General features: G+C 37.3%; 5 protein-coding genes and 1 pseudogene across 5 annotated transcripts; 4 read left to right on the top strand and 2 right to left on the bottom strand.

Moving 5' to 3' along the window:
- The first annotated feature begins 998 nt into the window (after positions 1 to 998).
- Positions 999 to 2,346, top strand: LOC103437809 (transcription factor PRE3-like). The gene is made up of 2 exons (XM_008376311.4): positions 999 to 1,371; positions 1,963 to 2,346. Exons 1-2 carry the CDS (start codon positions 1,243 to 1,245, stop codon positions 2,110 to 2,112), a joined length of 279 nt encoding a protein of 92 aa, XP_008374533.3. The 5' UTR covers positions 999 to 1,242; the 3' UTR covers positions 2,113 to 2,346.
- A 3,755-nt stretch (positions 2,347 to 6,101) lies between these two features.
- LOC103437803 (vacuolar protein sorting-associated protein 29) lies at positions 6,102 to 8,545 on the top strand. Its single transcript, XM_008376305.4, has 4 exons — positions 6,102 to 6,243; positions 6,407 to 6,580; positions 7,177 to 7,314; positions 8,082 to 8,545. The coding sequence occupies exons 2-4, from the start codon at positions 6,449 to 6,451 to the stop codon at positions 8,385 to 8,387; spliced, it is 576 nt and encodes a 191-aa protein (XP_008374527.1). The 5' UTR covers positions 6,102 to 6,243; positions 6,407 to 6,448; the 3' UTR covers positions 8,388 to 8,545.
- A 928-nt stretch (positions 8,546 to 9,473) lies between these two features.
- LOC139196936 (E3 ubiquitin-protein ligase SIRP1-like) lies at positions 9,474 to 9,782 on the top strand. The gene has a single exon (XM_070823296.1). It carries the CDS (start codon positions 9,474 to 9,476, stop codon positions 9,780 to 9,782), a length of 309 nt encoding a protein of 102 aa, XP_070679397.1.
- A 1,171-nt stretch (positions 9,783 to 10,953) lies between these two features.
- Positions 10,954 to 11,544, top strand: LOC103409820 (uncharacterized). The gene has a single exon (XM_008348610.4). The coding sequence runs from the start codon at positions 10,954 to 10,956 to the stop codon at positions 11,542 to 11,544; it is 591 nt and encodes a 196-aa protein (XP_008346832.3).
- A 355-nt stretch (positions 11,545 to 11,899) lies between these two features.
- Positions 11,900 to 12,638, bottom strand: LOC103409821 (uncharacterized; annotated as a pseudogene).
- Positions 12,639 to 12,652: 14 nt separating this feature from the next.
- LOC103437805 (ABC transporter A family member 7-like) lies at positions 12,653 to 18,821 on the bottom strand. Its single transcript, XM_008376307.4, has 18 exons — positions 18,511 to 18,821; positions 17,602 to 17,983; positions 17,371 to 17,447; positions 17,079 to 17,223; positions 16,785 to 16,904; positions 16,566 to 16,690; positions 16,298 to 16,456; positions 15,827 to 15,989; positions 15,623 to 15,748; positions 15,429 to 15,512; positions 14,917 to 15,278; positions 14,404 to 14,604; positions 14,111 to 14,220; positions 13,929 to 14,013; positions 13,694 to 13,822; positions 13,484 to 13,589; positions 13,244 to 13,332; positions 12,653 to 13,142 (listed from the first exon to the last, which is right to left on the bottom strand). Exons 1-18 carry the CDS (start codon positions 18,586 to 18,588, stop codon positions 12,843 to 12,845), a joined length of 2,841 nt encoding a protein of 946 aa, XP_008374529.3. The 5' UTR covers positions 18,589 to 18,821; the 3' UTR covers positions 12,653 to 12,842.
- Positions 18,822 to 19,628: the final 807 nt, after the last annotated feature.

Raw genomic sequence — 19,628 nt, 5'->3', positions numbered from 1 at the left:
TTGTTTAACTTGGCAATATTCTTGCATCAACTAGCTAGGATCATAGTGTGTATAGTGATCTCACCACAAACTTTATCATAAAATATGACTTGCAATTAGCATATATAGCATATAATGAAGTCATGAATCGCAATGCCCAGGAGTCAGGGTCGGTGTAACAGTAAGGTTTCAGTGATGACACATGGCGCCATGTCATCTGGCTTGAACATGGTTGGTTTGTTCATCACTTTGACTGGTCAACACTTAAGACCGTTCATCACGTAGCCCTACTTTTGGCTGTTCCTCAATCTCACACACACATTGCACAATATACACACAAGACACAACATTGATCGAGCACACTTATTTTTCTTTCTTTACATTTTCTATTATTCACATACTAATTAAACAAATAAAATATCATAATATTGGATTTTTTTTTATATATAACAAGATTTCGCGAAGACAAATGTTAGTCGTACTGATATTATTTTTCAACTAAAATTTTGAAAATTATACAACACTATAAGGAAGATGTTTTATCATAAAAAGTTTCCTTGTAAATAGCAATGTAGCTATACAGTGAAGTCATATTTAACTTTAAGGAGATGTTAATGGCACATCAAAAAAAATTTATTTTATATTTTTTTATATATAACTGTATATATTTTTTTTCTAAATATAAAAAAAAATTGAAGTGTACAATAACTTTTTTAAAGTGCCACCCTAACTTTTTCAATTCTCTTGAAATTCTTGTATTTACAGATTACAATACATACATCTCTAGCTCTCTCTTTTTTAAATTTATTTCTCACAGACAGTCATACATGAAGACGTGAAACGAAGTTCACTTGAGAGATCCAAAATTTGCAAAACACAAGATGCAGGGACATTAATTATGGCGTATCTCTAGCAACTTGATGAGTTGATTTTCTCTTTCTCTCTCCTCTCCAAAACCCTATATAAATACAGACTTAGCCCACCCCTTTCTCTCATGCAATTGTCTTCAACATTACCTAACATCCAACAGCTTCTATTTTTGCTCTCTCTCTCTCTCTCTCTCTCTCTCTCTCTCTCTCTCTCTAAAATACCAGAAACATAGCTCCATAACTTGTCTTCAACACTGGTTCTCTTGCCACACTTTCTGACCCATATAAATTCCTTCCCATTTGTCCCCTTGAGTTAACATCAGTTTTCTGCTCGATCTTTAAGTATTTTACATTTCACATACACTTTTAATATTACCAATTCACACACCTAGCTATGTCTAGCCGAAGGTCAAGATCTAGGCAATCAGGTGGCTCAAGAATCTCCGACGATCAGATTAATGATCTTGTTTCCAAGTTGCAACAGCTTCTTCCTGAGATTCGCAATAGTAGATGTTCTGACAAGGTATATAGACATATCTATCTTTTTCATTATTTATGAATATTTTTCATCCTTTGTTTTCTCTTAGGTTTTTGCTTCTCTTGCATATGAGATCACTATCGAAAGAGGAAAAATAATATAATCGAAGAAACTTCTGGGGTTTTCCTTGCTCTAGATCCAAAGAAAAGCAAAAATGGTTAAACAAATAATGATGGTAATGCATCAAGTTTACATTTACTGGGGTCCTGTAGCCGCTATAATATTTTAGTTATGTCCTTATCTTACTATTTGATCAAGAGATAAAGTAGAACATTTACTGCAAGCTATTGGCGGTATCCTAGTGGTGAGGTTAACTGTGCAGAATGATGGATAAGAATATGTTAGGTCCATGGTTTGAAACCCTCTCGTTTAACAAAAGAAAAAGGTAGACATTTGAGTGTGAGATCGTTTCATATATATATATATATATACGGGAAATTTATTTTCTTAGTAAAATTTTCTAACAAATTTTGGCATTGGAAGTTGAAATGAGTTAACCTATACTTTACAGTGCTAATTCAAGTCAAAAGAATGTGATATATCATGCTAATCAAAGTCATTTACATATGCACACAGGTTTCAGCATCCACAGTGCTACAAGAAACTTGCAACTACATTAGAAACTTGCACAGAGAGGTGGACGATCTAAGTGAGCGGCTGTCCGAGTTATTGGCAACAACTGACACTGCCCAAGCTGCTGTAATCAGGAGCTTACTTTTGCAGTAGAAGGAATTGATTAAGGGCACTATGATTAATTCACCAGTAGAGTATCGTCGTCACCAGTTTATGTAATAGGCATCGTTTTTCTTCTCTCATCTGGTCCTTAGCTATCGTTCTAGGGTTTTTGTTGAGAAGGTTTATAAACTATGATGGTCTAGAGAATCCTTTTGCTAAGTTATAGTAATGTGTTATGGAGTTGATATAATAAATGGACTTGATCAGTCTTCTTATTTAGAGTCTCATCTTTTAGTTCATGTGGATATTACTTGGCATGCATGCTTCTCGTTCGTCCGACAATTAAGCTAAAAATAAGTAGCATTTGGAATCGAACTAATTAATTGATACAAACATAAGCTAATTCGTTTGGAATATATTCTGAAGGAAAATGATTTATGCACCATTTTTCTCCTTTTATCTAATCTGTTTATTTATTTCATTTGATTCTCCTTTACTTTATACCCAATCAAAAAACTGAATTAAACATGTATGTGGATGACAATCGTTTCCCTAGTTTGAACTCTTCCAGTATATGAAAAATGTTATGCAACTACGTATGCAAATTGGAAAGTAAAATTAAGGCCTTTTCTTTAATTGGAGAATGGCATGGGGTGCAACTTCTGAAAACAAGCAAAGAAGCTGAGATAAGCAAGCAACATTTGACTTTTTCTTCCGCTAACGATATACTGGTAATGCACATAGCTAGCTAGATAACATATATCTTCAGGCCAGTCATGCCTGATCCAATATCCATAACTTGTTTATACATACATACTCATGGAACCAAAATAACCATGTACTTCAGAGAGAGAGAGAGAGAGAGAGCTACAGTATTGACTTTGTATGCACAAGCGTGGAATTCGTGATGACGACAATTATACATTAACTTCTTATGTAATCCCAATATTATAGGGAATATCAACGCAATTTTTGACTCTTGGGTCAAAGAGAAACTTTTGCTCGATGACAATTATAATACTTCGACTAATGATAGGCAGACCTTTTTAAACTAAACTTACAAAATAAATTATGTGTTATCAATAGAAAATAAGTATGTTGAGTGGCTCAGTATTTTTCTCACTAATAACGAACCAATTACTCAAAAGTGGTTATATAATATTATTAATTTATGTGTCATAATATAAGATATTGTTGATACCTAATGAACTTAAGAGTATGATTTTAGTTATAAATAAAATAATTATACCACGTGATAGTATGATAGTAAAAAAAAAAAATCAAAAGAAAAAAAATCAAAAATTAATTCAACCATGCATTCTTCATGGTGATCATGGGCTGGTGTGATAATACTGTAGCTTGTAAATATCCTTTATCAATATAGAACATATTATATTTATACCACATGATGGTATGATGGTCACAAAAAAAAAAAAAAAAAATCAAAAGAAAGAAAATTCAACCATGCATTCTTCATGGTGATCACGGGCTGGTGTGATAGTACTATTAACTTGTAAATATCCTTTATTAATATAGATTTATGGTTCGTTAATCACGCCGGCGACTCAGGTTCAGTCCCAAACAGGTCACAACGAATACATACTGTACGAGTACAGCAAAGGTGGAAGAATTAGTTGCCATGGCCAGTTGGCCACACTTGAACTTTGGCTCAGGTGTTTCACGTACGTACGCTAGCTTGGTTTTCCTTTCGTATGAGATAATTTGGGAGTTATGTTGGGGCTAAAATTAGGGAGAGATATTTTTAATGTGATTATAATACATAGTGATATGTCACATAACACATAATTAAAGAAAAGTTTCTCGAGTAATTTTTTAATAGTATAATAACATATAATGTGTCGTCCCATATTTCAATCAAACTGAAATATCTCACAAAATTAGGATGCATGAACCGTGGTGGTTTTGCAATTTAAACCCTACATGTTACATTACATATTTTATAATGACCACATTTTTTTGCCATCAATATCCATCACTGCGCGGTTCTAATGCATGAACTGCTCTGAAATATGATCCTCTAGCATGAATCTGATTTTAATATTTTATCATGTGGGCCTAGGGAAAAAAAATCAAGGCACCATGCCTTTTTTTATGAGTTAGGTACCATATATGGAAAATTTTCTCATATCAGATAATGGTTAGAATTATGGTTAATAACCTTTGTTTTTTACTAGTAAGCTACACATTGAGTCTATCATAAATTTCAGTCAATATTATATATACTCCATCATTATGTATACAAATCGAATCAAAACTTTTCACTTAATTAATTAATATATACTTCAATAATAGTACCATTAAAAGATAAACTTGTATATATAATATAGTTCAAGTTGGAAAAGAGCTGCATTCATCCAAAAGAAGGAAAGAAAAAGAATTAGGGTTCTTTAGTGTTGCATGACTAAATTGGGTGTGTTCAGATAAGGAGAATGAGAATGTGTTCCTGATGAACCCATTGTTTATTACTCGATGAGGAATAAAAAGTGTTGCAGGTTCCTCCATAAATTAGGAATCACATTCCTGATATTCAAGAAATTGAATTCCGAAGGGAGGAGGTCGGATAAGGTAAGGCAGAACTGGAATGAAAAATTTCATACCTAAACTAACCGCACATTTTTTCTTGAATTACCAAAATACCCTTTTTGCCATGAACAAAAAAACAATAGAGCTGCTCTCTTATCTTTTTCATTTTTTCTACCGCGCGCTGCTCTCTCTTCTTCCTTATTTTTTTAAGGAAAACTAATGAAAAAGACTTGAAAACTTTGAGTTTTAACGATAATGACAAAATAAAGGGTAAAGTTTTTGTTAAAGTGAACAGTACCAGAAACTTTTCGTTAAAGTTCCATTTTTTTTTCCTTCTTAATTTCTTGTCTCTCTTCTTCTATTTTACTTTTTTTTCTACAACCAGCTTGGTTGAATTCTATTCTGTCAATGATGTGCAAACCACGAAGAGGAGTAATATCAATTTAAGGGATTTTTCACATAATGATCAAAATGATTGATGGTGGATAATTTCAAGAACCACTTCTATCGATTTTAAATCTCATTAACTAAAATGAGGAGTAATAACAATTTAAGGGACCATTTTGCCTCAAATTGTATTGAAAAACATTGTGATCAGCGCATTAATAAGTCTCAGTTGGCTAGCTCTTGGTTGCCTTCTCAGATCCAATCTCGTCCATTCTTATCATCAAATGACTTAAAAATCGTACATCACACTGATATTGTTAATTGCGTTAAGGGCTTAGATTAAGATTGCGTAAACATTAGTTTTGTGATATGATTGTCAAAATATTGTCCAAAATGTTACGACTTACTGCGAAAGACCTAACAATCCAACAGGTGAAAAATCGTTTTTGTTTATAAAATTGATTTCCTAAATAGTTGAGGCAAAAGCCATGAGAGATTGTAATTGGAAATCAAATCAAATCATACTGTTGAACGATACTTATTTACTTATTGGTTACTATTTTACGGTTTAGTGGTAGTCTCTGTTTCCCTTACTACCTTACTTCGGTCGGCTCAAACAATGACAAGTTTGTCGACTATTAACTTGGCTCGGCCAAATTACAACCTGACTCAAACAACCCCTTATCTTATGAGTGAGAGGTCTCAAATTCTTTTTTTATCAGTGAAAAGTCTAAAGTTTGAATTTATATTGATAATGAATCCAATACCTAATTATGATTGATCCACTAAATGTTGTAACCCAAAAACTCTATCACTAGTGCCGTTGTGTATATGTGGTCTAATAACCAAGTGGATAAAATGTTGGACTTTAACTCATGCATACCGGGTTCGAAACTTTAACAGTTTCAAATCTTCTCCCTCTCTATTGATAATAATTAATTAAAAAAAACCTTGGGCCTCAGTCTTGTTGGGCTTCTTTGTCATTTCATATGCTTATTGGGTGGGGCATTTGAGTTTCTTTTTTGTAATGTAAGCTCAAAACATAGGCCCAAAAGACCGGGGCTCCCCGCTCTATGACTCGAAACGACGCCGTTACCCTTTAAAAGTCCGTTGACAAAAAAACAGTACTCCAGAAAAAATAAAATAAAAAACAAAAATTTAAGGAGGAAGAAAGAATTTCAGAGCTCGTCAAACAACGAAGGAGGTTTTACAATTTCCATGCCGTAAGCTTTCTGCAAGATCATTCCTCAGGTACGATCCCAACTCTCTTGAATCCCATTCAATTTATTCCCAGTTATTTAATTGTATTTAGTTTATGCTAATCACTGATTAATTAGTTCATCCGAATAGGAATATTCGTGATTTCATATGCTTTGTTTTAATTTTTATATTTATTTTTTGGGGTTTTTGGCAGGTTTTGTAGGTGGGTTTTGATTAGTGGCGAGAGTGAGTGAGGATGGTGTTGGTGTTGGCCTTGGGGGATTTGCACATACCCCACAGGGCACCTGATCTGCCTGCAAAATTCAAGTCCATGCTTGTTCCTGGCAAGATCCAGCACATCATCTGCACTGGAAATCTTTGTATCAAAGTATGTTTCTTTGTGTGTTTCTGTTGATTCTCATTGATTTCCTTCAATTTTGGTTATTGGGTTTCGCTTAATTCCCATTTCGAAGTGATCTTTGGGTTAGTTTTGCTCTGTTTTTCTCTGTTTGGTTCCCCAAAAGTAAAATCTTGCATATAGGAAAGGCATTCCGAATGTGGGTTATTGTTGAACTTATGTGCATGTTGCACTGTAGACTTTGGATTAAGAATAATTTAAAGAAATCAATGTCAATCGGATACGATTATAGGAGATAGTGAGCATCAACCAGTGTGTTTATTTATTTTGAACGTGAAGAATTTCTTGTTACCGACTGCTTGATTGGGTAATGTCTGCATTTAGCATGTTGCTATTGCTAGATTTTTTGATACAACTTTCATTTGGTTAATTTGTACATTTACTCTAACATCTATTACTTTGCCAGTTATTGCTAATATGTAATATGTTTGTCATCGTCTCTGCTTGGTCTTCAAGTATTGTAACTGTTCATGCAACGGCTAATAATCTACTTTTAGTTCTTGTAGGTCACATTATTTTGGTAGTACATTATTCCACTTCTCATAGTTTGCTACTAATAATTTCAGGAGGTTCATGATTACTTGAAGACTCTTTGTCCCGACTTGCATATTACTCGAGGTGAGTATGATGAGGAGACAAAGTATCCAGAGACCAAAACTCTAACAATCGGTCAGTTCAAGCTAGGGCTGTGCCATGGCCACCAGGTTGGCTTCCCCTTTATCTCTTCACATATTTTTATCCATCAATGTCATTGAGAATTGCAAAACTATGTATGTTTTAATACCTCAAGACTTTGCATTTGACCTGTCACCAAGCAGATGATCATTACTTCTCCTTGCCCTGTTTAAATCTATTGTCCTCTCTACACCAAGTCGTTTCCGGTTATTTGGATCAAATACTTATGCTGAAACCAGTCCCTTACACCCAGGACACCTTTCCTGTTATTGTATAAGCTTATGATGTCACTTCATCATATTCCTATTTGTAGATTCACAATGCCTTCAGCATGAAGCATATTACTCTTTCTTGCAGTTTAGGAAAAAGTAAGAATAAGTAATACTTGAAAGGTGTTTTGTGATCGTTTCGAAGAGATCAATAATAAATTGCATTACTTTATCTGTTTATTCTACCTAGAGAAGTTCCATCAAGAGTAGAAAAAATGTAACTTTAGCTCCTGAAAGATTTTGAGTTGGTACCTCTTTTGAATTGGAACAGGTGTACTGCTACCGTTTCTTTTTCGTTTTGTTGCTGAAACAGTTGGTGCCTTTGTGATGAATGGTAGTAGTTCATGCGGTTATTTGGAATGAGGCAATTAGATACTGTACTGCGATGGTGTTTACGTTTGGCATATCACATTCTTTTTAAATTTGATTGACATGAGAGAATCTGTGTCAAGGATTTTCCTTTCCTTGTATATCTTCATATTTCACCCAGCGATAACTAAGTTGTAACTTGATTTGATGTTCTGTAGGTTATTCCATGGGGAGACCTAGACTCACTAGCCATGCTTCAGAGGCAGTTGGATGTAGATATCCTTGTGACAGGCCACACCCATCAGTTCACCGCGTACAAACATGAAGGAGGTGTCGTTATAAACCCAGGGTCTGCCAGCGGCGCTTATAGCAGCATCACCTATGATGTCAACCCGAGCTTTGTCCTCATGGACATTGATGGTCTTCGTGTGGTTGTTTATGTCTACGAACTCATCGATGGAGAGGTTAAGGTTGACAAGATTGATTTCAAGAAGACAACTGCCGCTACCCACTCCGCTCATTGAACTCGAATTTCACGTACTGCTTTGTTATAGACTTGGGATAGCTGTTCTATGTTTGTAATTTTGTCAAATGGTACAAATTCTGGTTTTATAGTGATTGACCATACAAACATCCTTGTTTATGGAAAATTTGCTACATAAACAAGATTTTAATCTTAGAATTTCTTGATATGGCAAGAAACAAAAAAAGGGATCTCCAATGTCATCTCGTGGGTTACTAATTCTACAGTCAAGTGATATTCTTTTCACTTCTAAGTAAACGTCTTAGGTTTTTTTTTCGGTCAAAGTAAACGACTTAGGTTTGATACGAACACTTAATAAACATTGAAGGGTGCTAATCTACTTATATACGACTTATTGTCTGTTCAATCTAGTTCTAAAAACCCTCAATCTGCTTATATACGACTTGGTGTCTGTTGAGTTTAGTTCTAAACCCCCAATCGCCTTTAAACTCAACTACCCTCCGTCATCAAATCAAACTACAAACCATTTGGTGAAAACACAAAAACCATCTCCATCAAATCCATGCACGCAGAAACACCACAGACCTCGTCCACAAGCCTTTTGTAGCAAGCAGACGCGTTGCATATTTTCCTCAATTCCCCTGCTGGCCACAAACTTCACCGCCCCCTCGATCGCCAACGGAGTTAAAAATCTCGATTTGTACACCTGAAACACCACCATCCGAGGGTACTTGGCGATGAAAACCAACCAAGAGAACCCCTTTTGGTTTGTTCCCATGTCAGAAGCAAGGGTCTGGAGGTTGACAGTTATACCCTTCAGTTTGCTGTCAAGGCGTTCTGCCTTATGCCATTGGTTCTTGAAGGGAAGCAGTTACATAACCAGGTTTTGAAACTTGGTTTTGGCTCTGAGATCATAATTCAAACTGCCCTGATCAATATGTATGGTTTTTTCGGCGAGCTTGAATGTATGCGCAGCAAGTACAACTTCCTGGTCTGTAATATCCAACATGCTTTCACAGGCATCGGTTCTCTACCAAGTTCAGCCGTTCCATGATCTAGGTGATTTCTACTCGCGCTCGTGAAATCACCGGTCACCCTGAGAACCCGAACCGGAAGACTATTCAGGATGGTAGCGCATCTTACAATTGGACGAGAACAGTTGTTGGAGGACCAAGAGCAACCGCAAGTTGATGATTATGTGTTGCAGTTTGAGCGGACAAAAAGTAAAGCAACTGAGGAGTTAGAGAGGTTAAAAATCGAAGACTGCAGGAAGCAATGCTTGATATGTCTGGGAGAGATTCTGCGTGGTTCTGAAGCGATTCGCATGCCTTGCTCGCACAACAACCACGAGAGTCGTATAGTGAATTGGCTGGAGACGAGTAACCTCTGCGGGTTGTGCCAGTTTGCGACCGATGCGCCTGCTGAATCCTCATGACAAATTGTTTGTAGCTAGTACAAGTTGTTGGAGAAAAGTTTGTTATCAACTTTTCTGGCTGAGTTTTCGTACCAGCAAATTTGGTGCATTGTGAGTACTCCTTCCCCTTATTGGATTGATGACTGAACCGTCCTACCCGAATTCCAGGTCTTCGACTCAATCGAGTCATTAAACATAAGTTGACCGTCTAACAACATAACATGTTAAACCAATAATGAAACAAATTTCCGCCTAGTTTAATTTATTAACTAAGACTGGTTTCTGCGAACACATCTCTTCAACTACTCGATTTCTAAAACGCTATCTCTATGCAGCTGTAAATTTGTAAGGCATAACATGATTAAGTCTCTCCGGCTTTCGTGACCTGCGAAGGAAATTCGGGTGATTCACAGCATCCAGAAAACCATCTCCAAGAACACCGCAGCATGTTTTTTTTTTTTTTTTTTCACACAAATCCGCCTTTAATTTCCCCCTCACATTGTCCGACATGTTACTTGCATAGAACTGCAGCACCGGCATGTTAGTCCGCAGCTCCAACTTTCGGCCTTACATACTGTCACGCAATGCTGCTGCCTTCCTCTAACGATTGTGATTTGTAGGGTTAACCACATAGTTAATGGCATATCCATCCGGCAGCTCATTGATCTTGCTACCGATTTCTTGTGCAAGAGGATGTCACCGCTGTTCGGACAACCAAAAGCACTTATGACTATTTTTGATAGTACAACTTAATAGCGCTTCTTGAATTTATAATAAAAGTTCACATGTTTACACTTTCAATATAAGCGCACACGAGCAGAAGTGCTTTATGCGTAAGCAGTCGCATACAAGACATCTTAGATTCCAAATTTAATACTAACTTTGACTCTTTTGGTTCGGTTGCTTTAGGGTTTTAATGTGGTTTTATTAAGAAAAGAAGTTACAAGATTTGAGTAGTTAAGTATGACAAGGACATAACAGTCATAACGACACTAATAGCATTGTTTTGCCTTAACTTTGAAGTCACTCCTTTCCTTAAACCACCAGGCCTGGCAAACCCAAATCCGACTAAAATTACTAAAAGGTACACACAATATGTATATTACTAGTCCCCCATTAAGCTTTTCTCTTAACTTTCTTCTTTCTTTGTCCCCATAACTTTCTCTCTACTTCTTGTTCTTATTCTTCAAAGATGTCAAGCAACCGAGCCTTTGCACGCTGTGAAGTATGGCAGGAAGGCAGCGAACTCGCCGACGACAGTTCCTCTACGAAACCCGAGTTCTTGATTGATATGTATGCTCAATTTTCAATGTACCCTCTAAGCTTCAAGGAGCAATGCCACGTTCTAACAGAGAGCAAAACATCCTGGTCTGTAATATCCAACATGCTTTCGCAGGCGTCGGTTCCCTACCAAGTTCAGCCGTCCATGATCCTGGCGATTTCCACCCGCGCTCGTGAAATCGCCCGTGATCCTGAGAACAAGAACCGGAAGACTATTCGGATGGTAGTGCAACTAACAGTTGAACAAGAACAGTTGTCGGAGGATCACGACCAAACGTTTGTGCCGCGGACAAAAGGTACACCAATTGAAGAGCTAGAGAGAGTCAAAATCGAAGTCTGCGGGAAGCAATGTGTTATATGTTTGGAAGAGATGCAGCGTGGTTGTGAATCGATTCGCATGCCTTGCTCGCATGACTACCACGAGAGTTGCATAACGAATTGGCTGGAGACAAGTCACCTGTGCCCGCTGTGCCGGTTTGAGTTGCCTGCTGCGTCCTTTTGACAATTTTTGTAGCTAGTTTTTAGAAAATTCTTTGAAGAATAATGTGATCAAACTCTTATCGGATTCTTAATCGGCGGATTATGTTCTTGATGTGTATGGAATTTTCCATTACTGAGACATGTAATATTCTTTTCTTGGTTCTTCTTTCTTTATCTTTTTTTATGTACAAGTTGTTGGAGAAAAGTTTGGTATCAAATTTTCTGGCTGAGTTTTGGTACCAGCCAATTTGGTGCATGGATTGGTTGGTACCCTTTCCCCTTGTTGGATTGACGACAGAACTGCCTACCCAAGTTTCACATCTTCGACTCAATCGAGTTATTTAGCGTTATAAAATTGACTGTCTAACAACATAACATGCTAAACTAGTAATCAAACAAATTTCTGCAGAGCTAAATTTACTAAGACCGATTTTTCCAAATGCGTCTCTTAAACTACTCGATTTCTCAAATGCTAGTAGCTCTAGGAAGCTGTAAATCTACAAAGCATAATATGTAAATAAGTCTCTCCACGTTTGATGACCCGGGAAGGGAAATTTGGGCGATTCACAGCATCTGGGAAACCCTGCGTCTCCAAGCACGCCGCGGCGTGTTTTTGTACACGATCCGCCTTTCCCCTTCACATTGTCCAACATGTTACTTCTATAGAACTGCACCCCCGGCATGTCGGTCCACAGCTCTAACTGTCGCCCCTACACACTGTCATGCAACGCCGCTGCCTTCCTCAAATGCTTGTGACTCGAAGTCTCGAAGGGTGAAGCACACAGTTGATGTCATATCCGTCAGGCAGCCCATTGATCTTGCTTACAATTTCTTGGGGCTCAAGGAACTCATAGGGTGTTCCTTTGACAATGACAGTTTCACCTGTGGGAATGAGTTGGTCATTAACCGGTGTGACCCTGGACCCAAAAATCTGGATCTTGTGTGAGAGGATGCCGCCGCTGCTTTGCCCGCGGATATTCCAGTTGGTGTGGTGGGCTAGGTTCACCGGAGTGACCTTGTTATGAGCTTCGGCTTCCATTCTAATAGCAGAAATGGTTACTTTCTTGTTTGACAAAGCGATATTCTGAACTACTTTAACATACAGAAAAAGGAACTCAAACTACGCATACTGCCTTGACCAATTAGCCTAACTCACATATCCAATCTGTAAATTACAAAATTACCAAATATAATAGTTTAAAATCTCTTTTTGGAATGTAATTTACAACAATACAAACTAATCAAAACTCATTACTTATTTATGTACCAGAAGCTACAGAAGAAATCCAAATATATATTTCCAAAGTAAAAATACGACAATCATGTCAATTCGATGGAGGTTTGAGCCCCAAGTGCAACCTTGATGAAGACATCCTCCAACGTGGTGTCGGCTAGACCCCAAGCGAAAACTGTGAACCTGCTCTTTGCATTCTCAACTGCTTCAAACACATCTGCAATTCTGACCTCGTGTTTTGGCAACTCAAACTTCTGGGTTCCGGATAGATGGTATATCCTGTTAGCACTTGGGGAGAGACTCCGCACCATGTTCTCCACCTCTTGCTCGTGATCCGAAGATGTTGTCATTGTGAACACATAAAATCCTCCATATCTTGCTTTCAGCTGAATACACCGTTACAATAAGTTAACAGTGTTATGCAGAAAGTACCTAGAAAAACCGATATCTATCTTACGCAGGTGCTATGACACTAAGTTAGGATTACCTCTTTTGGGTTTCCTATGCACTGCAAGCTACCATCCACAAAAACTCCTAACCGATCACACAGAACCTCCGCCTCTTCCATGGAATGTGCTGGAGATACGCAAACAAGCTTTATGAGTAAACACAGAAGCAAAAGCGGTCATTATGCTGTTACTTAACACTACTCCATACAGTACCAAGCCTTCATGAATTTTATAATTGGCAATACAGTAACTGGAGGGGAGGAAGGGAGAGAGAGTACTGGTTAGGATGATTGCCCGGCCTTGTTTTGCACGTTTCACAACGGTCCATAAGTTGTTTCTTGAAGCTGGATCAAGTCCAGTACTGGGCTCATCCATGTAAACAACCTACAAGGAATTTGTAAAGGAACATGGAATAAGTAGAGCAGCATCTTGGGATAACAGATCTAACTTTCAAACCAAAGTAGCTTTGACAGAAAACGAAGACGTACTTTGGGATCCCCTATAAGTGAAATTGCAACACTAAGCCTTCTCTTCATGCCTCCACTGTACTTTCCAGCTTGTTTGTCTGCAACCCTGCCGTGAAATAGATTGACACTTTTCAAAGATTCTTCCACTGCCTTCAGCAACAAAATTGGGACGTGAAACAAATCAATTAAACTTAAGATATTATTCTCAAAATAATAATTTCGACAGCTATTTCTACATTACTAGATATCTACTTACTTGTTTTAATACAGAACCTTTGAGGTTCTTAAGTCTTCCATAGAATAACAGATGCTCCCTTCCTGTCAAGGTTTCCCATAGCAGGCTACAGAAATGTCCGGAAAAACAAGAAATTAATCAGGTTTGAAATATTTAAAGGAAAATTTTGCCTTACGCATAAGGAAAAAGTTCCAGCAGCTTACTCATGCTGTGGACAAACACCCATGCTGGTGTATATTTCATCCATCTGAGTCTGGATGTCCAGACCTTGAACGCATGCAGTGCCAGAGGTTGGCTTTGTGAGACCAATCATCTGCAGATAGAAAGATACATATAATATTTGAAGTTTTGATGAACAAAGAAAGCATAAGATTGAAGGCGATTTCTTGATGTACAAAAATACTGGGTAGCATACAAATGATCCTCACCAGCAGAAGAAAAATACGTTAAAGGAATTTTCGCTTACGTAAGTTAAAGTTCAAAAGGGTATACTCACCATACTGATAAAAGAGGTCTTCCCGGCACCATTAGGGCCAAGCATACCAAAGCACTCCCCTCGAGACAAAGCAAGAGACAACCCTCTCACCGCAAATTTTTCAGGGTTTCCATCTCTTCCAGGATAAACCTTTTTGAGGTTGTCGCAGATAACTGAATGCGTTGTATCTGAATCCAGTAGCAACTTTTCAACCCTCTCCCTCTGGAAAGGAAGTGTTAGCGTTATCCATGGGCATAACTTAGACACATCAACTTGACTAAGATGAAAAAAAACATAAAGATATGACAGGCATGGATGAAGCAAACACCAGTGAAACTTATAAGCATCAATTAAGGCGAAATTTTATCTATCCACCAAAATGATCTGAAAAGTTCTTAGAACAATTTGTACCATATAGAGATTGGCTTCTTTTTTTCATAGACTGGCTTTTCCAGTGTGTTAATTGGATGCCTTAAATCACCAAAGACTATACCAGCAATGAAGATTGATTATGTAAGTGCAAGAAACAGTTACCTCTTGAACGACATCAGCTTTCTCCATCTCAACAGAAACTTTAGATCCCTGCCTTTGCAAACTACGCATCCTAAGGGATGGCAGTTTCTTCTTCCTAAAGCGTTGGAAGCAAAAGAAGGTACCCTTCCCAGTTCCTGATGATACAGCTTGATCTACGTAATACGCAAAAAGAAGCACCACAAACCACTCGACAACCATGATAATCAAAACCTCTGCCATCCCATTATCGCTATCACTCAAATCTCCCCACCGCATCCCATCAGTCCCCATATAATTTCCATTAAACGAATATTGGGCAAACTCATATAACCCACGATATAGAGAGAAGCCGGGATATAATTCCAGAACGATGATCCAACCTCCTACAACAATGCAAAATAATATTTTAAGGATCTCGCTTTGAGAAGTACAAGATATGTTGCATACTATAAGTTTTCGACATTAAATTGTTCTCACGGTAACAAACACATCAAAGCAACAGATACTTCATTTTCACAAATATTTTCACTTACTAGGGAATGATGTATCTTGAACAAAAAATTGAAAAAGAAAGCCTCCCAAAAGCCCAGTTCCAAAGACAAATATGTAACCGATAACTGTTATGAACAGGAAACATGAGAAGCATGGCAGTCAACTCATCTTGTTAGATCAAAGTTGAGAATAACCCACTGCTTTTTCAAACGAATATAAATAAACACCATCAAACCTGCAGCAGTCTTCACGTCTGAAAACAATGCAGCTACTAGAAAAGCCAGCGATATTTGCAAGTTTATATAGATGAAGTAAAATACAAATTGGATGCTGTAGTCATTCATTGAGAAGAATTTTAACCCTGTAATGAAGTCAACTTCGTTAAAAGAATCGAAGTAAATCCATGCTGAGATAGTTGTCTGAGTATTTGTATTCTTACCTATACCCGAGCCAAATATAACAAAGCACAGCATGTAGATTGAAGATATTGTAAAAAAATAAGTATAAGAAATCATCCAATAAGGTCCATCACCGAGCCCATGCATTTTCATCATGATTCTCAGTTTTTGTTGTTTCTCGTATACCAGTGACGTCAAAACAACCTACATCAGAATTGGGCAAGAAAGGGAAACGATAAGTGTGTGTATCGTAGATCAGCATTTCTCTGTAACATACAGGACAAGATGGAACAAAGAAGACGCATTTACAAATATATTACAACTGAATATACTGAAATATCATCTCCAAATGACAAGAGAAGACAAGGAGGTTCCTTAACATTGTAAATCCAAAATCCAAATGACGAGATATTGAAATTAAAGGACGTAAATTTAGCAGAATCAATGTCAACAAACAGGACTGATAGACTTGAGAAAGTCCTAATATGGAAGAAGTAGCTTCATGTACTTACCGGGAACAGCTGTAAAATGACCCATGTAAAGAAGAGTGTACCAAGAAGAGAAGAAAAATCCAGCCTGAGTTTGGTTTCAGGCTTGGGCATTTCTTTCACAAACTCAAACAGCATCTCCATACTAGATCCTTGTACAGACTGAAGGTATGCATTGGATGCCTGCGAACACAAACGTTAGCACTTATTATTTTGAAGTCATTTAGTGCAGATACTGGAATCGGTAGCAGAATAGAGCGCTGAACAAATAAACAAGTTATAGATACATTACCAGATTCACCGAGCGTGGAAGACGCATCAAAGCAATAGGAGCACTGCCTGTGTCATTCTTAAAGGTTGAATTGTACCATATGCTTACATTAAAATTGTTCTCATTTGAGTTAGAGAAATCATAGGCTGAAAAAAAAAAAATACCCCATCAGTATTCGCACCTACAGTATACTTATTTCATCAAATCAATCAACGCAGCTAGATATATGAAGTCAATAACCTGAAAGTATTTCATTAATCTTCCTCTCTAAATTGCTCTTTTTGTAACCTTTATAGAGCTCACTGTTTATCTCAGAGGAAGTATTCCGCCACAAGTGTAAACCTTGAACGCATCTAGCCTCTGGGTTTAAGGAAAAAATCAAAGACAACGATTTGAGGTGGCATGCAACAATAAATTAAACTTTCAAGTGGATTGAACAAGCAATCTCCACTCAAATGAATGCACCACGGATGTGCACCAGAGAGAATTAGAGCATCCTAAGATATATCATAGATAAAGGGTAAAGATATTTACCTTGTTGGATCCCAATGGATGATGTGTTAAATGGAACAGAAAATATAGAGTTTTGTGGGCAATGGCTCTGAACAATATATAGGGGAAGATCCGAAAAGAAAGCCGGATCAAGGAAGTTGGAATACTCAGGCATCGATTCTGAGCCCTGAAACATTTCATAAAAAGTTTTTTCATAGGAAAAGCTGAAACATTTAACAAGAACAAAGTAATGTATGATACTTGAGATAAAAAAAAGGAAATAGAACTTCAATACAACAGGAAAAAGTAGCAGCGTAGAGAATAAATAACTTACTGAAGCACTACGGGCTAAATAATCCGGATCAGATGAATTCAGAGTAGAAGAACTTCTGAACATATTCCCAGCCAAAACTATAAGAATGCAAAGAAAACGGTCAGCACTATTATACTAAATCGCAAAAGAAACTCATAAAATACTGGTCAAAATAAGTCATAAGGTGAAACTAGTAAAATACAGAATTGACATACTAAAACACATTCCTGAGAGAGATTTAGAGGACAATACCTTCTCCAAGAGATTGATTTTTCCCCGTGAACAGTATAGTTACAGGACAGGTTCCTGTCCTCTTACAAGACTCATTTGGCAAGTCTGTATATGGAATAACATCAGAAATGACGGCGCGATATTTAGGAGCCGGCACTTGTAGCACTGGAGGCCATTGTGGAGGATCAGGAATGGGGCAACTGGCCCCTTGTGTTAAACTTGAGTATTCCAGTCCACAAACCTCCTCACACTTACCATCGCCATTTGTATCAATACAACTGCAACCACACCTGTTTTCGGCCTTATCCAGTTCATTGTTGACCAATTTTTGGACGAGAACGAGCATTAGACACAGGAGAATTGGAAATGAAACTAGCCGAATATTCTGTTTGATATTTCTTTTCTGCATAAAAGAATACAATATGGTATCAGTCTGGAACAAAGTCGAATGACATGCGTTTTTTATTCAGTTTTTTTCAACTTTGTTTCCATTTATTGGCACGGTTGATTGTTTTAGAGCGGAGAATCATCTTCAGATTTTATACAAAGCATTATTTCTAGAATTCACAAAACCAGGATGACCCAATTTACCATTGCTCATATACAAGAAAAACAGCTTATCAACACAAATAAACAAAAAACGAATAATCTGGCACAAATTAACCAATAATTTACAAAACTAAAACGAACCCAGAAAGTGAAAATATGGGACACTGCAAAAGGAAAAGATAAACGCTTGATCAACAAGCAACCAAGAATCTCCAACATATGTGCCAAAAAAAACAAAAAACAAAATACAAAAGGGGAAAAGAAAAGAATGAAAACCCAGAATTCTTCATCGATTTCTTAATTATTTCTACAATTTTCCTCAGTTTTCAAACATCAAACTCTAAAAATATTCACAAACAAGAAGAGAGAAGGGAGAGAGACCTGGAAAGTTAGGTTCTTTCTGAGCAGAGCATTGGCCTGAGTCCAGAAGCTGGCAGGCCCATGGGATGTATCCGCCATTGAACTACTTCCACTGCTAAGCAAGAAACGCGACCGTTAACCTCAACTTCCAAAACAGCAAAACCCCAGAATTCAAATTTCCCACTAAAAATTAAGGCTTTGTCATCTCATTGCTGCCACTTTTTCTCCTCTGAGAATCTGCTGCTAATCTGCTCCGCTGCTGCCGCTGCAGATACGATATGGGCAACTGGAATTTGGAAAGGACGCGACTTTTTGTTATTACATGCGCAGCAGTACCGGCAGATACGATGTTATATAGGTAAAAAAGTCAAACGAGTCCGAAATAAACCAAACAAAATTAAATTTATCGGCTGCTGATATCTGCTGCTGATATAAGATCCCTTCGCTGAAAGTACCATCCTGCCCTTTACCGCGGTTTTGACTCTTCTTATCTAAGAGTATCATAAATACAACGAAATATAAACTAAATTAATAAGTTAAAAGATCTACCAACAACGAAGAACCAAACCAACCAAGTATTTTTCTTGGATCTTGTGGGTCAACATATATTTTGTGAATATAAAAATGAAGGTTTAAAATATGTGTAATTTGAAAAATAGCTTTTAATGTGTCGGAAATGCGGTCCAGTACATTAAGTGTTATAATATAATTGGTTGAAAATTTATTTTTTAAGTTTCTGACTAATTATACTAAGGTTATCTCCAACTGAAGACCGGCCAGATGACTCATTTTAGCCCTTTAGCCTTCCAATAAATTAATATTTTAATGAATAGTGCATGGCTATATTTCTTACCATCTCCAACCGAGGGCCAAAGGGACATAGAGCTCCTTTTAGCCTTATCACAAAAGACCATCTCCAACCGAGGACCAAAGAATCATAGGGCCAAATATATTATTTAAATTTAAAAACTATAACTTAAATTACCATGTATAAATGCACAGTTACCATCTCTAACAGGAAGCTTATATTTGGGGCACCCATTATATTTGTCCCACATCGGCTGTGAGAGAGATTTAAGCAATCAAACATGCTTATAAAAGCAATATCCCCACATTGAATAGAACCAATCACCTTTCTG

This window comes from Malus domestica, chromosome 06, assembly GCF_042453785.1.
Source record: "Malus domestica chromosome 06, GDT2T_hap1".
Lineage (NCBI taxonomy): Eukaryota > Viridiplantae > Streptophyta > Magnoliopsida > Rosales > Rosaceae > Malus > Malus domestica.
Note: the sequence above shows the minus strand (reverse complement) of the source record. Positions and strands in the feature narration are given on the sequence as shown.

Excerpts from the sequence above, each read along its gene's own strand:
- LOC103437809 (XM_008376311.4), top strand. The coding sequence starts at position 1,243 with ATGTCTAGCCGAAGGTCAAGATCTAGGCAATCAGGTGGCTCAAGAATC. Across the intron at positions 1,372-1,962 it reads ATAGTAGATGTTCTGACAAG|GTTTCAGCATCCACAGTGCT; the intron begins GTATATAGACAT and ends ATATGCACACAG.
- LOC103437803 (XM_008376305.4), top strand. The coding sequence starts at position 6,449 with ATGGTGTTGGTGTTGGCCTTGGGGGATTTGCACATACCCCACAGGGCA. Across the intron at positions 6,581-7,176 it reads CTGGAAATCTTTGTATCAAA|GAGGTTCATGATTACTTGAA; the intron begins GTATGTTTCTTT and ends TAATAATTTCAG. Across the intron at positions 7,315-8,081 it reads GGCTGTGCCATGGCCACCAG|GTTATTCCATGGGGAGACCT; the intron begins GTTGGCTTCCCC and ends GATGTTCTGTAG.
- LOC139196936 (XM_070823296.1), top strand. The coding sequence starts at position 9,474 with ATGGTAGCGCATCTTACAATTGGACGAGAACAGTTGTTGGAGGACCAA.
- LOC103409820 (XM_008348610.4), top strand. The coding sequence starts at position 10,954 with ATGTCAAGCAACCGAGCCTTTGCACGCTGTGAAGTATGGCAGGAAGGC.
- LOC103437805 (XM_008376307.4), bottom strand. The coding sequence starts at position 18,588 with ATGGCGGATACATCCCATGGGCCTGCCAGCTTCTGGACTCAGGCCAAT. Across the intron at positions 17,448-17,601 it reads AAATCAATCTCTTGGAGAAG|TTTTGGCTGGGAATATGTTC; the intron begins GTATTGTCCTCT and ends GCATTCTTATAG. Across the intron at positions 13,823-13,928 it reads AAGGTTCTGTATTAAAACAA|GCAGTGGAAGAATCTTTGAA; the intron begins GTAAGTAGATAT and ends TTGTTGCTGAAG.